The sequence below is a fragment of the Anomaloglossus baeobatrachus genome, chromosome 2, assembly GCF_048569485.1.
Source record: "Anomaloglossus baeobatrachus isolate aAnoBae1 chromosome 2, aAnoBae1.hap1, whole genome shotgun sequence".
Lineage (NCBI taxonomy): Eukaryota > Metazoa > Chordata > Amphibia > Anura > Aromobatidae > Anomaloglossus > Anomaloglossus baeobatrachus.
Genome location: NC_134354.1, coordinates 790,720,867 through 790,745,595, shown reverse-complemented (window position 1 = coordinate 790,745,595; position 24,729 = coordinate 790,720,867). Strand labels below are relative to the sequence as shown.

Genomic DNA, 24,729 nt, shown 5'->3' with positions numbered 1-24,729 from the left:
GTAGTCACAGTATAGTGCCCCTAGTGTCCTGTGGGTGCAGTCTCCCCGGATCTCGTCTCCTGTGGTCACAGTATAGCGCCCCTAGTGTCCTGTGGGTGCAGTCTCCTCGGATCTCGTCTCCTGTGGTCACAGTATAGCGCCCCTAGTGTCCTGTGGGTGCAGTCTCCTCGGATCTCGTCTCCTGTGGTCACAGTATAGCGCCCCTAGTGTCCTGTGGGTGCAGTCTCCTCGGATCTCGTCTCCTGTGGTCACAGTATAGCGCCCCTAGTGTCCTGTGGGTGCAGTCTCCTCGAATCTCGTCTCCTGTGGTCACAGTATAGCGCCCCTAGTGTCCTGCGGAGGAGTCTGTGAAGTGGCGGCGGTGTCCATCCTGGGGGCTATAAGGGATACGTCAGTGGGGTCCGGGTGTTGAGACCCCCAGTGACCACTATATAAAGCCGCAGACTCCTGGTTTGGTCTTGGAGGAGCTCGGGCCTCAGCTCAGATCTTCAGCAGCTTTCCTCGGTCGATTGCTGGGGACTCGGCACCCGGAGCCTCCACCAATCACAATCCCTGATGTATCTCTAGAACACACATTAATAAACGGTTTAATAATCATCTAAACGTTAAGTGCTCCGGGGGCGGGGCCTGGCAGTGTGCTCCGGGGGCAGGGCCTGGCGGTGTGGTCCAGGGGGCGGGGCCTGGTGGTGTGGTCCAGGGGTGGGGCCTGGCGGGGTGGTCCGTGGGAGGGGCTGGCGGTGTCGTCCGGGGGCCGGGGCCTGGCAGTGTGCTCCGGGGGCGGGGCCTGGTGGTGTGGTCCAGGGGGCGGGGCCTGGTGGTGTGGTCCAGGGGTGGGGCCTGGCGGGGTGCTCCGGGGACTTTCAGGCTCCGCCCCCTGCTATTATACAATGCAGCAGATCTTCCTTTATGTAATGGAAACTTTTCGTAATTTCCAGATTTATTATTTTATTGGATGAATCTGATCATTAATCTGACGTGTCCTGAACTTTGTCTCCTCGGTCAATATTCACCGACAATAAAAATACAGCAGATCGGGTAGTGCTGGACTCCGGGTCAACACTTAAAGGGGCAGCAGCAGCACGGCGGCTCAGTGGTCAGCACTGTGCTATATATAGGGAGCATGGCATCTCAGTGGTCAGCACTGTACTATATATAGGGCAGCACGGTAGCTCAGTGGTCAGCACTGTACTATCTATAGAGCAGCACAACGGCTCAGTGGTCAGCACTGTACTATATACAGGGCAGCATGGCGGCTCAGTGGTCAGCACTGTACTATATATAGGGAGCATGGTGGCTCAGTGGTCAGCACTGTACTATATATAGAGCAGCATGGTGGCTCAGTGGTCAGCACTGTCCTATATATACGGCAGACTGGGGGCTCATTGATCAGCACTGTACTATATACAGAGCAGCACGGCGGCTCAGTGGTGAGCACTGTACTATATATAGGGAGCATGGCGGCTCAGTGGTCAGCACTGTACTATATATAGGGAGCATGGCGGCTCAGTGGAGAGCACTGTACTATATATAGGGCAGCACGGTAGCTCAGTGGTCAGCACTGTACTATCTATAGAGCAGCACAACGGCTCAGTGGTCAGCACTGTACTATATACAGGGCAGCATGGCGGCTCAGTGGTCAGCACTGTACTATATATAGGGAGCATGGCGGCTCAGTGGTCAGCACTGTACTATATACAGAGCAGCATGGCGGCTCAGTGGTCAGCACTGTACTATATATAGGGAGCATGGCGGCTTAGTGGTCAGCACTGTACTATATATACGGCAACATGGTGACTCAGTGGTCAGCACTGTACTATATATAGGGAGCATGGTGGCTCAGTAGTCAGCACTGTACTATATATAGGGCAGCATGGTGGCTCAGTGGTCAGCACTGTACTATATATAGGGAGAATGGCGGTTCAGTGGTCAGCACTGTACTATATATAGGGAGCATTGCGGCTCAGTGGTCAGCAGTGTACTATATATAGGCAGCACAGCGGCTCAGTGGTTAGCACTGTACTATAAGGCAGAAGAGTGGCTCAGTGGTCATCACTGCACTATATAAAGGGCAGCACGGCTGCTCAGTGGTTAACACTGTACTGTACAGTTAGGTCCAGAAATATTTGGACAGTGACACAAGTTTTGTTATTTTAGCTGTTTACAAAAACATGTTCAGAAATACAATTCTATATATAATATGGGCTGAAAGTGCACACTCCCAGCTGCAATATGAGAGTTTTCACATCCAAATCGGAGAAAGGGTTTAGGAATCATAGCTCTGTAATGCATAGCCTCCTCTTTTTCAAGGGACCAAAAGTAATTGGACAAGGGACTCTAAGGGCTGCAATTAACTCTGAAGGCGTCTCCCTCGTTAACCTGTAATCAATGAAGTAGTTAAAAGGTCTGGGGTTGATTACAGGTGTGTGGTTTTGCATTTGGAAGCTGTTGCTGTGACCAGACAACATGCGGTCTAAGGAACTCTCAATTGAGGTGAAGCAGAACATCCTGAGGCTGAAAAAAAAGAAAAAATCCATCAGAGAGATAGCAGACATGCTTGGAGTAGCAAAATCAACAGTCGGGTACATTCTGAGAAAAAAGGAATTGACTGGTGAGCTTGGGAACTCAAAAAGGCCTGGGCGTCCACGGATGACAACAGTGGTGGATGATCGCCGCATACTTTATTTGGTGAAGAAGAACCCGTTCACAACATCAACTGAAGTCCAGAACACTCTCAGTGAAGTAGGTGTATCTGTCTCTAAGTCAACAGTAAAGAGAAGACTCCATGAAAGTAAATACAAAGGGTTCACATCTAGATGCAAACCATTCATCAATTCCAAAAATAGACAGGCCAGAGTTACATTTGCTGAAAAACACCTCATGAAGCCAGCTCAGTTCTGGAAAAGTATTCTATGGACAGAAGAGACCAAGATCAACCTGTACCAGAATGATGGGAAGAAAAAAGTGTGGAGAAGAAAGGGAACGGCACATGATCCAAGGCACACCACATCCTCTGTAAAACATGGTGGAGGCAACGTGATGGCATGGGCATGCATGGCTTTCAATGGCACTGGGTCACTTGTGTTTATTGATGACATAACAGCAGACAAGAGTAGCCGGATGAATTCTGAAGTGTACCGGGATATACTTTCAGCCCAGATTCAGCCAAATGCCGCAAAGTCGATCGGACGGCGCTTCATAGTACAGATGGACAATGACCCCAAGCATACAGCCAAAGCTACCCAGGAGTTCATGAGTGCAAAAAAGTGGAACATTCTGCAATGGCCAAGTCAATCACCAGATCTTAACCCAATTGAGCATGCATTTCACTTGCTCAAATCCAGACTTAAGACGGAAAGACCCACAAACAAGCAAGACCTGAAGGCTGCGGCTGTAAAGGCCTGGCAAAGCATTAAGAAGGAGGAATCCCAGCGTTTGGTGATGTCCATGGGTTCCAGACTTAAGGCAGTGATTGCCTCCAAAGGATTCGCAACAAAATATTGAAAATAAAAATATTTTGTTTGGGTTTGGTTTATTTGTCCAATTACTTTTGACCTCCTAAAATGTGGAGTGTTTGTAAAGAAATGTGACAATTCCTACAATTTCTATCAGATATTTTTGTTCAAACCTTCAAATTAAACGTTACAATCTGCACTTGAATTCTGTTGTAGAGGTTTCATTTCAAATCCAATGTGGTGGCATGCAGAGCCCAACTCGCCAAAATTGTGTCACTGGCCAAAGATTTCTGGACCTAACTGTATATAAAGCAGCATGTTAGCTCAGTGGATTCCACTCTATATAGGGCAGCACGGCGGCTCAGTGGTTAGCACTGTACTATATATATACGGCAGCATGCCCGCTCAGTGGTTAACACTATATATACTGTATATAGGGAAGCATAGTGGCTCAGTGGTTAGCACTATTGCATTGCAGAGCCTCAGTCCTGAGTTTAGATTCCACAAAGTACAACATCTGCAAAGAGTCTGAACGTTCTCCTCGTGTTTCCTGGGATTCCTCCACAGACTGAGAGGGAATTTAGATTCTGAGCTCCACTGATTACAGTGATGATAATGTCTGTACAGCACTATGGAAATAACCAATAACTGCACCAGCAGAATAGTGAGTGCAGCTCTGGAGTATAATACAGGATCAGTAATGTAATGTATGTACACAGTGACTGCACCAGCAGAATAGTGAGTGCAGCTCTGGAGTATAATACAGGAGGTAACTCAGGATCAGTAATGTAATGTATGTACACAGTGACTGCACCAGCAGAATAGTGAGTGCAGCTCTGGAGTATAATACAGGAGGTAACTCAGGATCAGTAATGTAATGTATGTACACAGTGACTGCACCAGCAGAATAGTGAGTGCAGCTCTGGAGTATAATACAGGAGGTAACACAGGATCGGTAATGTAATGTATGTACACAGTGACTGCACCAGCAGAATAGTGAGTGCAGCTCTGGAGTATAATACAGGAGGTTACTCAGGATCAGTAATGTAATGTATGTACACAGTGACTGCACCAGCAGAATAGTGAGTGCAGCTCTGGAGTATAATACAGTATAAGTAATGTAATATATATACAGTGGCTGAAAAGCTCTTTCATTCTGGGATTAGTTCACACTGACTATCATCAGCAGCCATACTGCAGCAATGTCTGGAGTATCCGGAGATGGATCAGTAACTGTCAATATAAAAGGCTGAATATCATAAGTGGGTTCAGCAGACAGTGAGCGGCCGGTGTCCTCGCCCCATAACACCTGGCAGCCGCTGCAACCCGAGTAATGCCTCTCATGTGTTGTCCCCTAACTGGCTGCACCCACTGATTAATAATGGAGGAGAGAAGACAGGAACAACGCAGATCAGAGAACACGAGACAGAAGACCCCTGCCAGAGACCGAGCAAGGTAACAACAACACCGCCATAATACATGTCTATGCCTACAGGAAAAGGGCCAATATAGGAATAGGACACACCGAAAAGGGGCAAATCGTGATAGCACCACAACAGGGTCAGCGCATCAACACATCTATATAGTAGTTATATTCCTGTACATAGCGGCAGTATTATAGTAGTTATATTCCTGTACATAGGAGCAGTATTATAGTAGTTATATTCCTGTACATAGCGGCAGTATTATAGTAGTTATATTCCTGTACATAGGGGCAGTATTATAGTAGTTATATTCTTGTACATAGGGGCAGTATTATAGTAGTTATATTCTTGTATATAGGGGGCAGTATTATAGTAGTTATATTCTTGTACATAGCGGCAGTATTATAGTAGTTATATTCCTGTACATAGGGGCAGTATTATAGCAGTTATATTCCTGTACATAGCGGCAGTATTATAGTAGTTATATTCCTGTACATAGCGGCAGTATTATAGTAGTTATATTCTTGTACATAGGTGCAGTATTATAGTAGTTATATTCTTGTACATAGGGGCAGTATTATAGTAGTTATATTCTTGTACATAGGAGCAGTATTATAGTAGTTATATTCTTGTATATAGGGGCAGTATTATAGTAGTTATATTCTTGTACATAGGAGCAGTATTATAGTAGTTATATTCTTGTATATAGGGGGCAGTATTATAGTAGTTATATTCTTGTACATAGGGGGCAGTATTATAGTAGTTATATTCTTGTATATAGGGGGCAGTATTATAGTAGTTATATTCTTGTATATAGGGGGCAGTATTATAGTAGTTATATTCTTGTATATAGGAGCAGTATTATAGTAGTTATATTCTTGTACATAAGAGCAGTATTATAGTAGTTATATTCTTGTATTTAAGGGGCAGTATTATAGTAGCTATATTCTTGTACATAGGGGGCAGTATTATAGTAGTTATATTCTTGTACATAGGGGCAGTATTATAGTAATTATATTCTTGTACATAGGGGCAGTATTATAGTAGTTATATTCTTGTACATAGGGGGCAGTATTATAGTAGTTATATTCTTGTATATAGGGGGCAGTATTATAGTAGTTATATTCTTGTACATAGGGGCAGTATTATAGTAGTTATATTCTTGTACATAGGGGGCAGAATTATAGCAGTTATATTCTTGTACATAGGAGCAGTATTATAGTAGTTATATTCTTGTACATAGGAGCAGTATTATAGTAGTTATATTCTTGTATATAGGGGCAGTATTATAGTAGTTATCTTCTTGTACATAGGAGCAGTATTATAGCAGTTATATGCTTGTATATAGGGGCGGTATTATAGTAGTTATATTCTTGTATATAGGGGCAGTATTATAGTAGTTATATTCTTGTACATAGGGGCAGTATTATAGTAGTTATATTCTTGTACATGGGGCAGTATTATAGTAGTTATATTCTTGTATATAGGGGGCAGTATTATAGTAGTTATATTCTTGTATATAGGGGGCAGTATTATAGTAGTTATAGTCTTGTACATAGGGGCAGTATTATAGTAGTTATATTCTTGTACATAGGAGCAGTATTGTAGTAGTTATCTTCTTGTACATAGGAGCAGTATTATAGCAGTTATATGCTTGTACATAGGGGCAGTATTATAGTAGTTATATTCTTGTACATAGGGGCAGTATTATAGTAGTTATATTCTTATATCTAGGAGCAGTATTATAGTAGTTATATTCTTGTATTTAAGGGGCAGTATTATAGTAGCTATATTCTTGTACATAGGGGGCAGTATTATAGTAGTTATATTCTTGTACATAGGGGCAGTATTATAGTAATTATATTCTTGTACATAGGGGCAGTATTATAGTAGTTATATTCTTGTACATAGGGGGCAGTATTATAGTAGTTATATTCTTGTATATAGGGGCAGTATTATAGTAGTTATATTCTTGTATATAGGGGGCAGTATTATAGTAGTTATATTCTTGTATATAGGGGCAGTATTATACTAGTTATATTCTTGTACATAGGGGCGGTATTATAGTAGTTATATTCTTGTACATAGGTGGCAGTATTATAGTAGTTATATGCTTGTACATAGGGGCAGTATTATAGTAGTTATATTCTTGTACATGGGAGCAGTATTATAGTAGTTATATGCTTGTATATAGGGGTAGTATTATAGCAGGTATATGCTTGTATATAGGGGCGGTATAATAGTAGTTATATTCTTGTATATAAGGGCGGTATTATAGCAGGTATATGCTTGTATATAGGCGCAGTATTATAGTAGTTATATTCTTGTTCGTAGAGGGCAGTAATATAGTAGTTATATTCTTGTACATAGGGGCAGTATTATAGTAGTTATATTCTTGTATATAGGGGCAGTATTATAGTAGTTATATTCTTGTACATAGGGGGCAGTATTATAGTAGTTATATTCTTGTACATAGGGGTAGTATTATAGCAGTTATATGCTTGTATATAGGGGCAGTATTATAGTAGTTATATTCTTGTACATAGGGGGCAGTATTATAGCAGTTGTATTCTTGTACATAGGGGCAGTATTATAGTAGTTATATTCTTGTACATAGGGGGCAGTATTATAGCAGTTATATTCTTGTACATAGGGGGCAGTATTATAGCAGTTATATTCTTGTACATAGGGGGCAGTATTATAGTAGTTATATTCTTGTACATAGGGGGCAGTATTATAGCAGTTATATTCTTGTACATAGGGGGCAGTATTATAGCAGTTCTATTCTTGTACATAGGGGGCAGTATTATAGTAGTTATATTCTTGTACATAGGGGGCAGTATTATAGCAGTTGTATTCTTGTACATAGGGGGCAGTATTATAGCAGTTATATTCTTGTACATAGGGGCAGTATTATAGTAGTTATATTCTTGTACATAGGGGGCAGTATTATAGCAGTTATATTCTTGTACATAGGGGGCAGTATTATAGCAGTTATATTCTTGTACATAGGGGGCAGTATTATAGTAGTTATATTCTTGTACATAGGGGGCAGTATTATAGCAGTTATATTCTTGTACATAGGGGGCAGTATTATAGCAGTTATATTCTTGTACATAGGGGCAGTATTATAGTAGTTATATTCTTGTACATAGGGGGCAGTATTATAGCAGTTATATTCTTGTACATAGGGGGCAGTATTATAGCAGTTATATTCTTGTACATAGGGGGCAGTATTATAGCAGTTATATTCTTGTACATAGGGGGCAGTATTATAGCAGTTATATTCTTGTACATAGGGGGCAGTATTATAGCAGTTATATTCTTGTACATAGGGGGCAGTATTATAGTAGTTATATTCTTGTACATAGGGGGCAGTATTATAGCAGTTATATTCTTGTACATAGGGGCAGTATTATAGTAGTTATATTCTTGTACACAGGGGCAGTATTATAGCAGTTATATGCTTGTATATAGGGGCAGTATTATAGTAGTTATATTCTTGTATATAGGGGCAGTATTATAGTAGTTATATTCTTGTACATAGGGGCAGTATTATAGTAGTTATATTTCTGTACATAGGAGCAGTATTATAGCAGTTATATTCTTGTACATAGGGGCAGTATTATAGTAGTTATATTCTTGTACACAGGGGCAGTATTATAGCAGTTATATTCTTGTACATAGGGGCAGTATTATAGTAGTTATATTCTTGTATATAGGGGCAGTATTATAGCAGTTATATTCTTGTACATAGGGGCAGTATTATAGTAGTTATATTCTTGTATATAGGGGCAGTATTATAGTAGTTATATTCTTGTACACAGGGGCAGTATTATAGCAGTTATATGCTTGTATATAGGGGCAGTATTATAGTAGTTATATTCTTGTATATAGGGGCAGTATTATAGTAGTTATATTCTTGTACACAGGGGCAGTATTATAGCAGTTATATGCTTGTATATAGGGGCGGTATGATAGTAGTTGGGACATATTCTCCTGATTGAGGATTGGATTTGATGTCTCCCGTCTTCTGTGGTGCAGGTTGGATCATGGTGTCTCCTGCCATCGCTTTGGCCTTCATCCCCTTCGTTATCACGGTGATTATCCGTTACCGTCACTACTTTCTGCTCTTCTATCGTGCGGTCCTTGTGCGCCGTATTCAGGACTATCTGACGGGGATGCCTCGGGAGGAGCGGGCCTTCCAGTACGTGATCACCCATGCCATCCCCGGAGACCCCCAGCACGTGCTCAACACCTTTGACCAATACTGTTATCACTGTGAATATCTAAGTAACATCGGGCCCCAGAAAGGTAAAGTTGCCCGTATCCCCCGGTGTTAGAGCTCTGTATTCCGGAACCTTCCGGGGGATTTTGTGCTGTCACTTTTGTGTCTTATTCATCTTCGCAGGGAAGATCCTGGACCGGCTGATTTACGAGACCGCGCCGCTGAATGTGCTGGAGCTGGGCACGCAGTGCGGATATGCCGCTATCATCATGGCGCAGGCCCTGCCCCTCGGCGCCAGACTCTACACTGTGGACGCCAACCCCAGCAAAGCGGCGGTGGCCGAGAAGGTGATCCGACTGGCCGGGTTTGATGACGACACGGTGAGATATTCATGGTGTAGTCATTCTCTTGTTATGATCTTCGCAATGTTCGTCCATATTCTGTGATTTTGCCCCAATAATTATTGTCCCCCGGTATAATAACAACTGTATATATGGCACCACCATATTCCGCAGCAGCGCACAATTGAGCACAGTATCGGCCATGTCACCCGCTCAGGGGCCACATTTCTCAATGTTGTCTTGGTTATAAGCCGCGATCTGTCTTGTGCCCCCCGACGCTAACAGTTCCGCCCCCCGCCTGCAGGTGGAGCTCCTGGTGGGACCCTCTAACGACATCATCGCGCAGCTGAAGGACAAGCACGGGGTGCAGAAGCTGGACTTCATCTTCATGGATCACGGGAAGCGCTGCTACCTGCGGGACCTGCAGCTGCTGGAGGAGGTGGGATTGCTGCAGGAAGGGACCATAATCCTGGCGGACAACGTGCTGTTCCCCGGGGCCCCCCACTTCCTGCAGTACGTGAAGACCTGCGGGAAATATCAGCTGAAGATGCACCGCGGTCACCTGGAGTATTTCCGATACATCCGGGACGGGATGGCGGAGCTGACCTTCACCAAACTGCAGGACTGAAAGCAATAAAGACTGTTTCCTACGCTCTGCGCTCCTTCACTTTTTGGGGTTCACCTGCTATGCCACATGCACATTGCTGTCCTCCTGGCTAAAATCCAGAGCAAGGACTGAAAGCGACTGAGACCTCCAGATAAAATCCAACCGCCATGTCGTCCTCTAAGCTAAATTGTGGGGTTCTGTGTCATAGTGACGCATTACAGTCTGTGAAAAGCGGATACAATTGTAACAAACCCTCAGCTGGAAATGTGGATGGGTTTCCATTTTCTAGATCAGTGATGCTTTTTGAGCTTGGTATGTCAGAATTTGTAAAAACAAAAAATAAACAAGCATAACTCTGGTGATGTGTCACCTCTCGAAAAATCCATTATTTTGTGATATTTGTAGCTCTTATATCAAAAAGTTATCTGATAATGACTGCTGGGGGAGGGGGAGAGGCGATAATGACTGCTGAGGGGGAGGGGGAGAGGAGATAATGACTGCTGAGGGGGAGAGGAGATAATGACTGCTGAGGGGGAGGGGGAGGGGGACAGGAGATAATGACTGCTGAGGGGGAGGGGGAGAGGAGATAATGACTGCTGGGGCAAGAGGAGATAATGACTGCTGAGGGGGAGGGGGAGAGGAGATAATGACTGCTGAGGGGGAGAGGAGATAATGACTGCTGAGGGGGAGAGGAGATAATGACTGCTGAGGGGGAGAGGAGATAATGACTGCTGAGGGGCAGAGGAGATAATAACTGCTGAGGGGGAGAGGAGATAATGACTGCTGAGGGGGAGAGGAGATAATAACTGGTGAGGGGGAGAGGAGATAATGACTGCTGAGGGGGAGAGGAGATAATGACTGCTGGGGCAAGAGGAGATAATGACTGCTGAGGGGGAGGGGGAGAGAAGATAATGACTGCTGAGGGGGAGAGGAGATAATGACTGCTGGGGCAAGAGGAGATAATGACTGCTAGGGGAGAGGGAGATAATGAATGCTGAGGGGGAGGGGGAGAGGAGATAATGACTGCTGAGGGGGAGGGGGAGAGGAGATAACGACTGCTGAGGGGGAGGGGGGAGAGGAGATAATGACTGCTGAGGGGGAGGGGGAGAGGAGATAATGACTGCTGAGGGGGAGAGGAGATAATGACTGCTGAGGGGGAGGGGGAGAGGAGATAATGACTGCTGAGGGGGGAGGGGGAGAGGAGATAATGACTGCTGGGGCAAGAGGAGATAATGACTGCTGAGGGGCAGAGGATATAATGACTGCTGAGGGGGAGAGGAGATAATGACTGCTGAGGGGGAGGGGGAGAGGAGATAATGACTGCTGAGTGGCAGAGGATATAATGACTGCTGAGGGGGAGAGGAGATAATGACTGCTGAGGGGTAGAGGAGATAATGACTGCTGAGGGGGAGGGGGGAGAGGAGATAATGACTGCTGAGGGGGGAGGGGGAGAGGAGATAATGACTGCTGGGGCAAGAGGAGATAATGACTGCTGAGGGGGCAGAGGATATAATGACTGCTGGGGGAGAGGAGATAATGACTGCTGGGGCAAGAGGAGATAATGACTGTTGAGGGGGAGAGGAGATAATGACTGCTGAGGGGGAGGGGGAGAGGAGATAATAACTGCTGATGGGCAGAAGAGATAATGACTGCTGAGGGGCAGAAGAGATAATGAATGCTGAGGGGCAGAGGAGATAATGAATGCTGGGGAATGGGGGAGAGGAGATAATGATTGCTGTGGAGAGAGGAGATAATGACTGCTGAGGGGGGAGAGGATTATGACTACTGAGGGGGAGGGGGGGAGGAGATAATGACTGCTGGGGCAAGAGGAGATAATGACTGCTGAGGGGGAGGGGGAGAGGAGATAATGACTGCTGAGGAGGAGAGGAGATAATGACTGCTGAGGGGGAGAGGAGATAATGACTGCTGAGGGGGGAGGGGGGAGAGGAGATAATGACTGCTGGGGCAAGAGGAGATAATGACTGCTGAGGGGCAAAGGATATAATGACTGCTGAGGGGGAGGGGGAGAGGAGATAATGACTGCTGAGGGGGAGAGGAGATAATGACTGCTGAGGGGGAGGGGGAGAGGAGATAATGACTGCTGAGGGGGGGAGGGGGGAGAGGAGATAATGACTGCTGGGCAAGAGGAGATAATGACTGCTGAGGGGCAGAGGATATAATGACTGCTGAGGGGGAGAGGAGATAATGACTGCTGAGGGGGAGAGGAGATAATGACTGCTGAGGGGGAGGGGGAGAGGAGATAATGACTGCTGAGGGGGGAGGGGGAGAGGAGATAATGACTGCTGGGGCAAGAGGAGATAATGACTGCTGAGGGGCAGAGGATATAATGACTGCTGGGGGAGAGGAGATAATGACTGCTGGGGCAAGAGGAGATAATGACTGTTGAGGGGGAGAGGAGATAATGACTGCTGAGGGGGAGGGGGAGAGGAGATAATAACTGCTGATGGGCAGAAGAGATAATGACTGCTGAGGGGCAGAAGAGATAATGAATGCTGAGGGGCAGAGGAGATAATGAATGCTGGGGGGGATGGGGAGAGGAGATAATGATTGCTGTGGAGAGAGGAGATAATGACTGCTGAGGGGGGAGAGGAGATTATGACTACTGAGGGGGAGGGGGGGAGGAGATAATGACTGCTGGGGCAAGAGGAGATAATGACTGCTGAGGGGGAGGGGGAGAGGAGATAATGACTGCTGAGGGGGGAGAGGAGATAATGACTTCTGGGGCAAGAGGAGATAATGACTGCTGAGGGGCAGAGGAGATAATAACTGCTGAGGGGCAGAGGAGATAATGACTGCTGGGGGGAGAGGAGATAATGACTGCTGAGGGGCAGAGGATATAATGACTGCTGGGGGGAGAGGAGATAATAACTGCTGAGGAGCAGAGGATATAATGACTGCTGAGGAGCAGAGGATATAATGACTGCTGAGGGGGAGAGGAGATTATGACTGCTGAGGGGGAGAGGAGATTATGACTGCTGAGGGGGAGAGGAGATTATGACTGCTGAGGGGGGAGGGGGGAGAGGAGATTATGACTGCTGAGGGGCAGAGGAGATTATGACTGCTGAGGGGGAGGGTGAGAGGAGATTATGACTGCTGAGGGGCAGAGGAGATTATGACTGCTGAGGGGGAGGGGGGAGAGGAGATTATGACTACTGGGGGGCAGAGGAGATAACTGCTGAGGGGCAGAGGAGATAATGACTGCTGGGGGAGAGGAGATAATGACTGCTGGGGCAAGAGGAGATAATGACTGCTGAGGGGGGAGACGAGATAATGACTGCTGAGGGGGAGAGGAGATAATGACTGCTGAGGGCTAGAGGAGATAATGAATGCTGAGGGGGAGAGGAGATAATGACTGCTGAGGGGGAGAGGAGATAATGATTGCTGAGGGGGAGAGGAGATAATGACTCCTGAGGGGGAGGGGAGATAATGACTGCTGAGGGGGAGAGGGAGATAATGACTGCTGAGGGCTAGAGGAGATAATGACTGCTGAGGGGGAGAGGAGATAATGATTGCTGGGGCTAGAGGAGATAATGATTGATGGAGTGAGAGGAGATAATGACTGCTGAGGGGGAGACTAGATAATGATTGCTGGGGCGAGAGGAGATAATGACTGCTGAGGGGGAGAGGAGATAATGACTGCTGAGGGGGAGAGAAGATAATGACTGCTGAGGGGCAGAGGAGATAATGACTACTGAAGGTTAGAGCAGATAATACTGCTGGGGCAAGAGGAGATAATGACTGCTGGGGGGGGGAGGGGGAGAAGAGATAATGTCTGCTGAGGGGCAGGGGAGATAATGACTGCTGAGGGGGAGAGGAGATAATGACTGCTGAGGGGGAGGGGGAGAGGAGATAATGACTGCTGAGGGGGGAGGGGGAGAGGAGATAATGACTGCTGGGGCAAAAGGAGATAATGACTGCTGAGGGGCAGAGGATATAATGACTGCTGGGGGGGAGGGGGAGAAGAGATAATGTCTGCTGAGGGGCAGGGGAGATAATGACTGCTGAGGGGGAGAGGAGATAATGAATGCTGAAGAGTAGAGCAGATAATACTGCCTTGGGCAGAGGAGATAATGATTATCTGCTCTCCCCCTGCAGTCATTATTTCCTCTCCCCCATTCCTCCCAGCAGTCATGTCCTCTGTAGTAATTAGCCCCATCCATGTCTCCTGTAGTAATGTCCCTATCCATGTCTCCTGTAGTTTTCTGCCCTTTTTGTCCCCTGTTGTAATGTGCCCCATCCATGTCCTCTGTAATAATGTGCCCCATCCATGTCACCTGTAGTAATGTGCCCCATCCATGTCTCCTGTAGTAATGTGCCCATTTTGTCCCCTGTAGTAATGTGCTCCATCCATGTCCTCTGTAGTAATGTACTCCATCCATGTCCTCTGTATTAATGTGCCCCATCCATCTATCCTGTAGTATTGTGCCCCATTCATGTCTCTTGTAGTTATGTGCCCCATCCATGTATCCTATAGTAATTTGCCCCATCCATGTCCAATGTAGTAAAGTGCCCCAACCATGTCTCCTGTAGTAATGTGCTCCATCCATGTCTCCTGTAGTAATGTCCCCATCCATGTCTCCTGTAATAATGTGCTCCATCCATGTCTCCTGTAGTAATGTGCCCCATCCATGTCTCCTGTAGTAATGTGCTCCATCCATGTCTCCTGTAGTAATGTGCCCATCCTTGTCCCCTGTAGTAATGTGCCCCATCCTTATCTCCTGTAGTAATGTGCCCCATCCATGTCCCCTGTAGTAATGTGCTCCATCCATGTCTCCTGTAGTAATGTCCCCATCCATGTCTCCTGTAATAATGTGCTCCATCCATGTCTCCTTCAGTAATGTTCTCCATCCATGTCTCCTGTAGTAATGTGCTCCATCCATGTCTCCTGTAGTATTGTGCCCCATATGTCTCCTGTAGTAATGTGCCCCATCCATGTCTCCTGTAGTAATATGCCCATTTTGTCTCCTGTAGTAATGTGCTCCATCCATGTCTCCTGGAGTAATATGCCCATTTTGTCTCCTGTAGTAATGTGCCCCATCCATGTCTCCTGTAGTAATGTGCCCATCCATGTCTCCTGTAGTAATGTGCCCCATCCATGTCTCCTGTAGTAATATGCCCATTTTGTCTCCTGTAGTAATGTGCCCCATCCATGTCCCCTGTAGTAATGTGCCCCATCCATGTCTCCTGTAGTAATGTGCCCCATCCATGTCTCCTGTAGTAATGTGCCCCATCCATGTCTCCTGTAGTAATATGCCCATTTTGTCTCCTGTAGTAATGTGCCCCATCCATGTCCCCTGTAGTAATGTGCCCCATCCATGTCTCCTGTAGTAATGTGCCCCATCCATGTCTCCTGTAGTAATGTGCTCCATCCATGTCTCCTGTAGTAATGTGCCCCATCCATGTCTCCTGTAGTAATGTGCCCCATCCATGTCTCCTGTAGTAATGTGCCCCATCCATGTCTCCTGTAGTAATGTGCCCATCCATGTCTCCTGTAGTAATGTGCCCCATCCATGTCCCCTGTAGTAATGTGCCCCATCCATGTCTCCTGTAGTAATATGCCCATTTTGTCTCCTGTAGTAATGTGCTCCATCCATGTCCCCTGTAGTAATGTGCCCCATCCATGTCCCCTGTAGTAATGTGCTCCATCCATGTCCTCTGTAATAATGTACCCATTCATGTCTCCTGTAGTAATGTGCCCCATCCATGTCTCCTCTAGTAATGTGCTCCATCCATGTCCCCTGTAGTAATGTGCTCCATCCATGTCCTCTGTAATAATGTACCCATTCATGTCTCCTGTAGTAATGTGCCCCATCCATGTCTCCTGTAGTAATGTGCCCCATCCATGTCTCCTGTAGTAATATGCCCATTTTGTCTCCTGTAGTAATGTGCCCCATCCATGTCCCCTGTAGTAATGTGCCCCATTCATGTCTCCTGTAGTAAAGTGCTCCATCCATGTCCCCTGTAGTAATGTGCCCCATTCATGTCTCCTGTAGTAATGTGCTCCATCCATGTCCTCTGTAATAATGTACCCATTCATGTCTCCTGTAGTAATGTGCCCCATCCATGTCTCCTGTAGTAATGTGCCCCATCCATGTCTCCTGTAGTAATATGCCCATTTTGTCTCCTGTAGTAATGTGCCCCATCCATGTCCCCTGTAGTAATGTGCCCCATTCATGTCTCCTGTAGTAAAGTGCCCCATCCATGTCCCCTGTAGTAATGTGCTCCATCCATGTCCTCTGTAATAATGTACCCATTCATGTCTCCTGTAGTAATGTGCCCCATTCATGTCTCCTGTAGTAATGTGCCCCATCCATGTCTCCTGTAGTAATGTGCTCATTTTGTCTCCTGTAGTAATGTGCCCCATCCATGTCCCCTGTAGTAATGTGCCCCATCCATGTCTCCTGTAGTAATGTGCCCCATCCATGTCTCCTGTAGTAATGTGCCCCATCCATGTCTCCTGTAGTAATGTGCCCCATCCATGTCTCCTGTAGTAATGTGCTCATTTTGTCCCCTGTAGTAATGTGCTCCATCCATGTCCTCTGTAATAATGTACCCATCTTGTCCCATGTAGTAATGTGCCCATCTTGTCCCCTTCCTGTAGGTATGAGCCCATATTGTCCCCTTTAGTAATTTCCGCCATCCTTGTCCTCTGTAGTAATTTGCCCATCTTGTCCCCTGTAGTAATGTGCCCATCTTGTCCCCTGTAGTAATGAGCCCATATTGTTCCCTTTAGTAATGTCTGCCATCCTTGTCCTCTGTAGTAATGTCCGCCATCCTTGTCCTCTGTAGTAATGTGCTCCATCCATGTCCTCTGTAGTAATGTGCCCATCTTGTCCCCTGTAGTAATATGCCCCACCCATGTCCTGTATAGTAATGTGCCCCATCCATGTCCCCTGTAGTAATGTGCTCCATCCATGTCCTCTGTAGTAATGTGCCCATCTTGTCCCCTTCCTGTAGGTATGAGCCCATATTGTCCCCTTTAGTAATGTCTGCCATCCTTGTCCTCTGTAGTAATGTCTGCCATCCTTGTCCTCTGTAGTAATGTCCCCATCCATGTCTCCTGTAGTAATGTGCTCCATCCATGTCTCCTGTAGTAATGTGCTCCATCCATGTCTCCTGTAGTAATGTGCTCCATCCATGTCCTCTGTAATAATGTACCCATCTTGTCCCCTGTAGTAATGTGCCCATCTTGTCCCCTTCCTGTAGGTATGAGCCCATATTGTCCCCTTTAGTAATGTCCGCCATCCTTGTCCTCTGTAGTAATTTGCCCATCTTGTCCCCTGTAGTAATGTGCCCATATTGTCCCCTTTAGTAATGTCCGCCATCCTTGTCCTCTGTAGTAATGTGCCCATCTTGTCCCCTGTAGTAATGTGCCCATCTTGTCCCCTGTAGTAATGAGCCCATATTGTCCCCTTTAGTAATGTCCGCCATCCTTGTCCTCTGTAGTAATGTGCCCATCTTGTCCCCTGTAGTAATGAGCCCATATTGTCCCCTTTAGTAATGTCTGCCATCCTTGTCCTCTGTAGTAATGTCTGCCATCCTTGTCCTCTGTAGTAATGTCTGCCATCCTTGTCCTCTGTAGTAATGTCTGCCATCCTTGTCCTCTGTAGTAATGTCTGCCATCCTTGTCCTCTGTAGTAATGTCTGCCATCCTTGTCCTCTGTAGTAATGTCTGCCATCCTTGTCCTCTGTAGTAATGTGCCCATTGACTTGCATTGCACCCACTATTTGGAATGAGTACACAAGTATTAGACAATGCTCATGAGTATAGTGAATATGAATAGTTAGGTACTCGCTCATCTCTAGTGCCCATCCTTGTCCCCTTCTTTTAGCAATGCCCCAACCTATAGTAATGTCCCCTATTTATACCGCATTATATTGTTTTCACATAAAAAAAAGAAGGTTCTTCTCACCTGTCCTCCATTCCCTTGGTGTCCTCTTTCTTGCTTCTTGCGGCCCGCAGGCCCCCTGACGATCGCGGCCCTATGCCGGGGACAGCAGCTATCTGCGCTGTAATTCAGATGATTGACTTCCGCCGCCTCGCACAGAGCTTCACCAATGGCAGTCGCCGACCAATCAGAGGCCAGCAGGTGACGTCATACAAAGATGTCACCTGCTGGCCTCTGATTGGTCGGTGAAGCTCTGCAGAGACTTCCTCTGACCTCTGCACAGTGGTGGAAATCATCTAAAGTAAAGCGCAGGTGGCTGTGGCTGTGGCCCCTGACATAGGACCGCGATCGTGAGGGGGCCTGCGGGCTGCAAAAAGTTGCCTCAGGGGCTGCATATGGCTCGTGTGCCGCGTGTTTAAGACCCCGGGGTTAGAGAGAGGCGTGTTACATACGGCGCGGTAGGTAAGCCTCACTCAGGACCCTGATTAACGGTACAGAACACAAATCACCGGCGGCCGCGGCTTGTCTTATAGATCGGGATGTGGCCGCCTGCCCCCGCCGCGCGAGTCAGCAAAAATGTCCCAGCGCGTGTCATAGGTCAGCCATCACTGTCCTAGATGTAACTAAGAGGATTTCTATTCACTGACAGGAAGATTTTTGAAGAATTAAAGTATAAAGTACAATAGACGATGTACAATGAATACAGGGGTCCTGGGAGTCGGACATCTGATTGTGGGGTCCGACTCCCGGCAGATCGACCAAGTGCCGTTCACATAGAGCACATAGGTGGTGGTGTCCGGTGCTGAGCTGCCTGCGGTCGGCCATATTGGCTCAGATGTAACGTCTGCGCGTCGTCGTCCGTGTATAATCTGCCGTTTCAGAGATCAATCTGCTCTTTAACCCCTTCCAGGCCCGGACGGATCTCCAGCTCCTGACCAGCACAAGGATCCGCCACCGGCGCTATACCCCAATGTCATACCGATCCTGGGGCGCTCTGTAGCCCGATCCTCGAAGAGAGCCTCAAGCTCTGGACACAAGGAGGGTTCCAGGCCCCGTCCGTAATCCTGGATCACTCCACAGAACTGTACTCACTTTCCGGCCTATCTGCCTGACCAATCCTCTGCTCCTCCCTCTGTCTCTAAGTGGCCTAGGTGACCACCGGTATCAGACTCTAGACCGCCACCTCCTGTCCACTGCTCCGCTAACAACTATCTACCCCTGACACCCCCTCCTGCACTCTGCACCAACAACTATCTACCCCTGACACCCCCTCCTGCACTCTGCACCAACAACTATCTACCCCTGACACCCCCTCCTGCACTCTGTACTAACAACTATCTACCACTGACACCCCCTCCTGCACTCTGTACTAACAACTATCTACCCCTGACACCCCCTCCTGCACTCTGCACCAACAACTATCTACCACTGACACCCCCTCCTGCACTCTGCACCAACAACTATCTACCCCTGACACCCCCTCCTGCACTCTGTACTAACAACTATCTACCCCTGACACCCCCTCCTGCACTCTGCACCAACAACTATCTACCCCTGACACCCCCTCCTGCACTCTGTACTAACAACTATCTACCACTGACACCCCCTCCTGCACTCTGTACTAACAACTATCTACCCCTGACACCCCCTCCTGCACTCTGCACCAACAACTATCTACCCCTGACACCCCCTCCTGCACTCTGCACTAACAACTATCTACCCCTGACACCCCCTCCTGCACTCTGCACTAACAACTATCTACCCCTGACACCCCCTCCTGACTCTGCACCAACAACTATCTACCCCTGACACCCCCTCCTGCACTCTGCACTAACAACTATCTACCCCTGACACCCCCTCCTGACTCTGCACCAACAACTATCTACCCCTGACACCCCCTCCTGCACTCTGCACTAACAACTATCTACCCCTGACACCCCCTCCTGACTCTGCACCAACAACTATCTACCCCTGACACCCCCTCCTGCACTCTGCACTAACAACTATCTACCCCTGACACCCCCTCCTGCACTCTGCACTAACAACTATCTACCCCTGACACCCCCTCCTGCACTCTGCACCAACAACTATCTACCCCTGACACCCCCTCCTGCACTCTGCACTAACAACTATCTACCCCTGACACCCCCTCCTGCACTCTGCACTAACAACTATCTACCCCTGACACCCCCTCCTGACTCTGCACCAACAACTATCTACCCCTGACACCCCCTCCTGCACTCTGCACTAACAACTATCTACCCCTGACACCCCCTCCTGACTCTGCACCAACAACTATCTACCACTGACACCCCCTCCTGCACTCTGCACCAACAACTATCTACCCCTGACACCCCCTCCTGCACTCTGCACTAACAACTATCTACCCCTGACACCCCCTCCTGCACTCTGCACCAACAACTATCTACCCCTGACACCCCCTCCTGCACTCTGCACTAACAACTATCTACCCCTGACACCCCCTCCTGCACTCTGCACTAACAACTATCTACCCCTGACACCCCCTCCTGCACTCTGCACTAACAACTATCTACCCCTGACACCCCCTCCTGCACTCTGCACTAACAACTATCTACCCCTGACACCCCCTCCTGCACTCTGCACTAACAACTATCTACCCCTGACACCCCCTCCTGCACTCTGCACTAACAACTATCTACCCCTGACACCCCCTCCTGCACTCTGCACTAACAACTATCTACCCCTGACACCCCCTCCTGCACTCTGTACTAACAACTATCTACCCCTGACACCCCCTCCTGCACTCTGTACTAACAACTATCTACCCCTGACGCCTCCTCCTGCACTCTGCACTAACAACTATCTACCCCTGACACCCCCTCCTGCACTCTGCACTAACAACTATCTACCCCTGACACCCCCTCCTGCACTCTGCACTAACAACTATCTACCCCTGACACCCCCTCCTGCACTCTGCACTAACAACTATCTACCACTGACACCCCCTCCTGCACTCTTAGCTCTACGTTACACTAAATCTTACCCAAAAATATTCTGTATTATTAATACCTATTACTCTTATACAAACCTACCAACTTTTGAAGAACAGCGAGAGGGACTAATTTTGACCACGCCCCTAGCAACACCCCAAACTACACCCATTTGGCAGTAAGGGATGTTCAACAGACGCCCGGACTGTTCATTAATTTATAGCAGCCAGAATGTGCTCATGCTCATATAAGCCTCACTAATCACTATCTGACATGGTGCTTTTTTGTGACTATTAGGCCCTGTGTCCACAAGAGAAAATTCCTGCGGATTTCGCTGCGGATTTTGTAGAATTTCCAGATAAATCCGCAGGTTTGCGCAAGTACAGACACTCCATGTCATCCTATGGGATTTGGGGAGTGCTGTTTCAATGCTGCAGATTTCCCACAGCCACAAAGAACTGCATGTCAATTATGCTATGTGCCCACGGGACATTTTACCTGCGGATATATCCGCAGGTATGTCTGCAGGTTTCCCGCAGCTGATCCCGGAATTTGCAGCTATCAATTGCTGCGGGATTCCAGCTAAATATCTGCGGTAAACCTGCAACATTCGTGCGACTTACCTGCGGAAGTCCCGCCCTGTGTCTGTGCCACCCTCGTGCCAGCAGCCGGGCTGCTCGGATCCGGGTGCTCGGTGGCTCGAGGGTCTCCGGATCCGGGGGTCGTGCGGCCACTCAAATGAAGGGGGTATTTACAGGGGATTGTGTTAAAGTTCGTGGTGTGTGGTTAGGTGGAGTACCACCGCTGCAGTTGGGAAGACCCGGGTGTGATGAAATGGGGCAGCCAGGTGTTAGAACCCTCCACGGGTAGGGGATATGCCCTAGGACTCGGTGATGGTGTTTGGGGGGTGCCGTTGGGTGCAAAGGGGTCACTTGCGTACTCACTCAGTCCATTAAGCTGACACCAACAACTGGATAAACCTAAGTTCTTGATACCGCTGCCGCTGAGGGGAGCTTAGTCCGGGTCCCGTCCCCAATGGTGCTGCCTGGTGATCCGTGACCTGCCTCCTGGCACTAAGTTTACTTCTCTGTTGGTGTGGGAGCTTGATCTCAGGGTTCACGCTTGGGATTTTCTGGACCGTTTTTAGTGGAAAGTCCTATACCCCTCATTGCGCTAGTGCCCCGATTCTGGAGCGAGTGGAGAGAGGATCTTGAAGGCTCCATTCTCATCAGGTAAATTGTCAGGTTGCCTGAAGCTACTCCCTGACCTAGGGTCCACGTACCCAGTCGTGCCCTGGTCCCAGCCCGGTGATGGTGCAAGACCGCCGGCTGTCCTCCTCGACAGTTCCGTGCCCCTTGCCACGATCCCCTGCGACCAGGGGTCCATCTCCTCTAGGCACAGACCACTGTCTGCCACCTAGATGGCTTCCTAGGACCCCGGCTCCTGACCTCCTCTCTCTTACACTTCCAACAAACTTTTGTCTACTCCTGACACTCCTGACCTCACCTAACCAACCCCCCAAGTGGGCGACTCTATTCCACTCAGGCCGTCCACTGGTGTGTCTCGTGGGTGTGGTGCAGAGTGTACCTAGGACTTTAATTAGCTGAGGTAGGCAACACCATGTAGTTGGGGACCCATAACCAAGAAGGAGTTAGATATTACATGGGAGGGCAGATTGTACAATACCCTGTGGTGACCTGATAGTCCAGGGGTGTCACATTCCCCCTTGGTTAAACGTTGCTCGTCCTTGAGCTACAGGACATCAGAGGTTTTTTGGTTTTTTTAAATTTTTTTTAACTGCAAAAATAGAAAAAGAAACATTTTTATTAACAAGATTCATCCCACATTAGGGAGGCTGGTACTTAAACGTTACTATAACATGAGTTCATCAAGCCAACGGTGGAACGCTACCAGTTTGGTTAGTAGCGGAGGCTCAACCTGCTCCGTTGCAGCCTCTTCCTGCGACAGTCCAGTTCCAATGTCCCGGATCCCATTAACCCGCCACCCAAACAACCTGACCCGCTGCAAACCTATCCGTGGGTCTGTGACCAGGTTAAGGTCCCGGGTGTTGCAAAAGACAACTCTGGTGGGCACAGCAGGTGCAACTATTTACAATACACAAGTCTGTGTTGGTCTCAACCAGTCCCACAGCCATGGTCCATATTTACTATAAACATTGGTGCATAAATGTAACGATGTCCTTGCACCGGGGTACACACTATAAAAATCTTCTCGCTAATCAGGTAACTTTTCTCTGTTCATTCAAACCCTGTTGATTAAACACCTATCTTCTAACATTTTCTCTATATGAAAAATATCAAACTTTCAAAAATAATAAAGGAAACACAGATGCCTAACAACATACAGTTACATATTACAGGTACCATCAACATTCTTCCCTGTACCTCCGTGGAGGCTGACCAAAGTTAACCCGGGTCGACCTTCTCAATTCCAGACCCTCATCCCCCTCTTGTAACATGGCAACATTGTCTACAGGTCCCTCACCCTCAACGCTAGGTGTAGCTGGTAGGACTCTACGTGTGCGTGGCAAGGGGACAGGTGCTACTCTCAGTGCTGGAGTGGGTGCAGTGTCACTAAGCCTTTCCTGTTCTGGTTCTTCCACAGGTTGTGGGAATGTTAACACAGGGACTATTACTGCTCCATTCTGCATAGGCCAATCCTCCAGAAAGTCACCTAGAATGGTACAGATCATTCTCTTCTCTCCTTCCACCACTTGAGGTTGGGGCTGAGGCTCATCTGCTACTCGTAAGGGCTTTGCACATTTTTTTAGATGGTCTCTAGAGACAGTAGCAGTGGTCCTTCACTGATCCTTGCTGATTAGGCAGGTCTTCTGGTTGTCGAAGTTGGATGGTTGTACCACATATGGCTCCTTTTCCCATTGATCATCCAATTTGTGCAGCTTTCTCTTCCTTTTCAGCACAATCTCGTCGGGGGAGAAGGGGGTTGCCTTTGCCTGCTTGTTAAAGTTCCTCTCTTGACGTTATCTGGTTTGCTTCAAACTCTCTTGAATGCACTTCTGAATCTGTTTATACTGGATCTGAAGGAGTCCCAATCTTCTCCAGGTAAGTAGGCTTCGAACAACTCGACCTCCATCTTTAAGTCCACTGGGAGTCTTCCAGGTCTAGCTCTCATCAGGTAGGCCGGGGTGTATTTGGTGGATCCCACCGGAATGTTATAGATGTCCACAAGGTCTGGTAGCTTTTCAGGCCACTGGTTGTGCTCTTCAAGAGATTGCAGCAGATTGATCACTATATGGTTCATCTTTTCGCACATCCCATTCGTCTGTGCGTGATAGGGGGTGGTGCGTATCTTCTTGCACCCGTACAGATTACAGAACTGGAAGACTTCAGCCTCAAATGCTGGACCTTGATCAGTAAGGACTCGATCGGGGTACCCATGCGGCCCACAAAAGTGCGCTTGGCACGCCTTTGCCGCTGTGCTGGCAGTCAGATCTTTAACAGGTACCACCACCAGGAATCGAGAGTAAGCCTGCTTTACAGCTTTCAATTCTGCATACGATATCTTATACTATGTGAGACGCCCCCATTATATGTGCGACACATTCAATTTGTTGACCGCGTCGCACAAACGATTATTTGCCGTCACACGTACTTACCCTTCCATACGACCTCGATGAGGACGGCAAACATCCACTTCCTGGAGTGGGAGGGACGTTCGGCGTCACAGCGACGTCACACGGCAGCCGGCCAATAGAAGCGGAGGGGTGGAGATGAGCGGGACGTAAACATCCCGCCAACCTCCTTCCTTCCGCAT

The 24,729-nt window shown here is 47.7% G+C and overlaps 1 protein-coding gene across 1 annotated transcript; it reads left to right on the top strand.

Annotated features, from left to right (window-relative positions):
• The first annotated feature begins 4,742 nt into the window (after positions 1-4,742).
• On the top strand, positions 4,743-10,396 carry TOMT (transmembrane O-methyltransferase). The gene is made up of 4 exons (XM_075334754.1): positions 4,743-4,907; positions 8,921-9,190; positions 9,288-9,484; positions 9,750-10,396. Exons 2-4 carry the CDS (start codon positions 8,929-8,931, stop codon positions 10,071-10,073), a joined length of 783 nt encoding a protein of 260 aa, XP_075190869.1. The 5' UTR covers positions 4,743-4,907; positions 8,921-8,928; the 3' UTR covers positions 10,074-10,396.
• Positions 10,397-24,729: the final 14,333 nt, after the last annotated feature.

Bases quoted from the DNA above. Each gene is read 5' to 3' on its own strand.
- TOMT (XM_075334754.1), top strand. From the start codon at position 8,929: ATGGTGTCTCCTGCCATCGCTTTGGCCTTCATCCCCTTCGTTATCACG. The intron at 9,191-9,287 runs GTAAAGTTGCCC...TCATCTTCGCAG, and splicing joins TAACATCGGGCCCCAGAAAG to GGAAGATCCTGGACCGGCTG. The intron at 9,485-9,749 runs GTGAGATATTCA...CCCCGCCTGCAG, and splicing joins CCGGGTTTGATGACGACACG to GTGGAGCTCCTGGTGGGACC.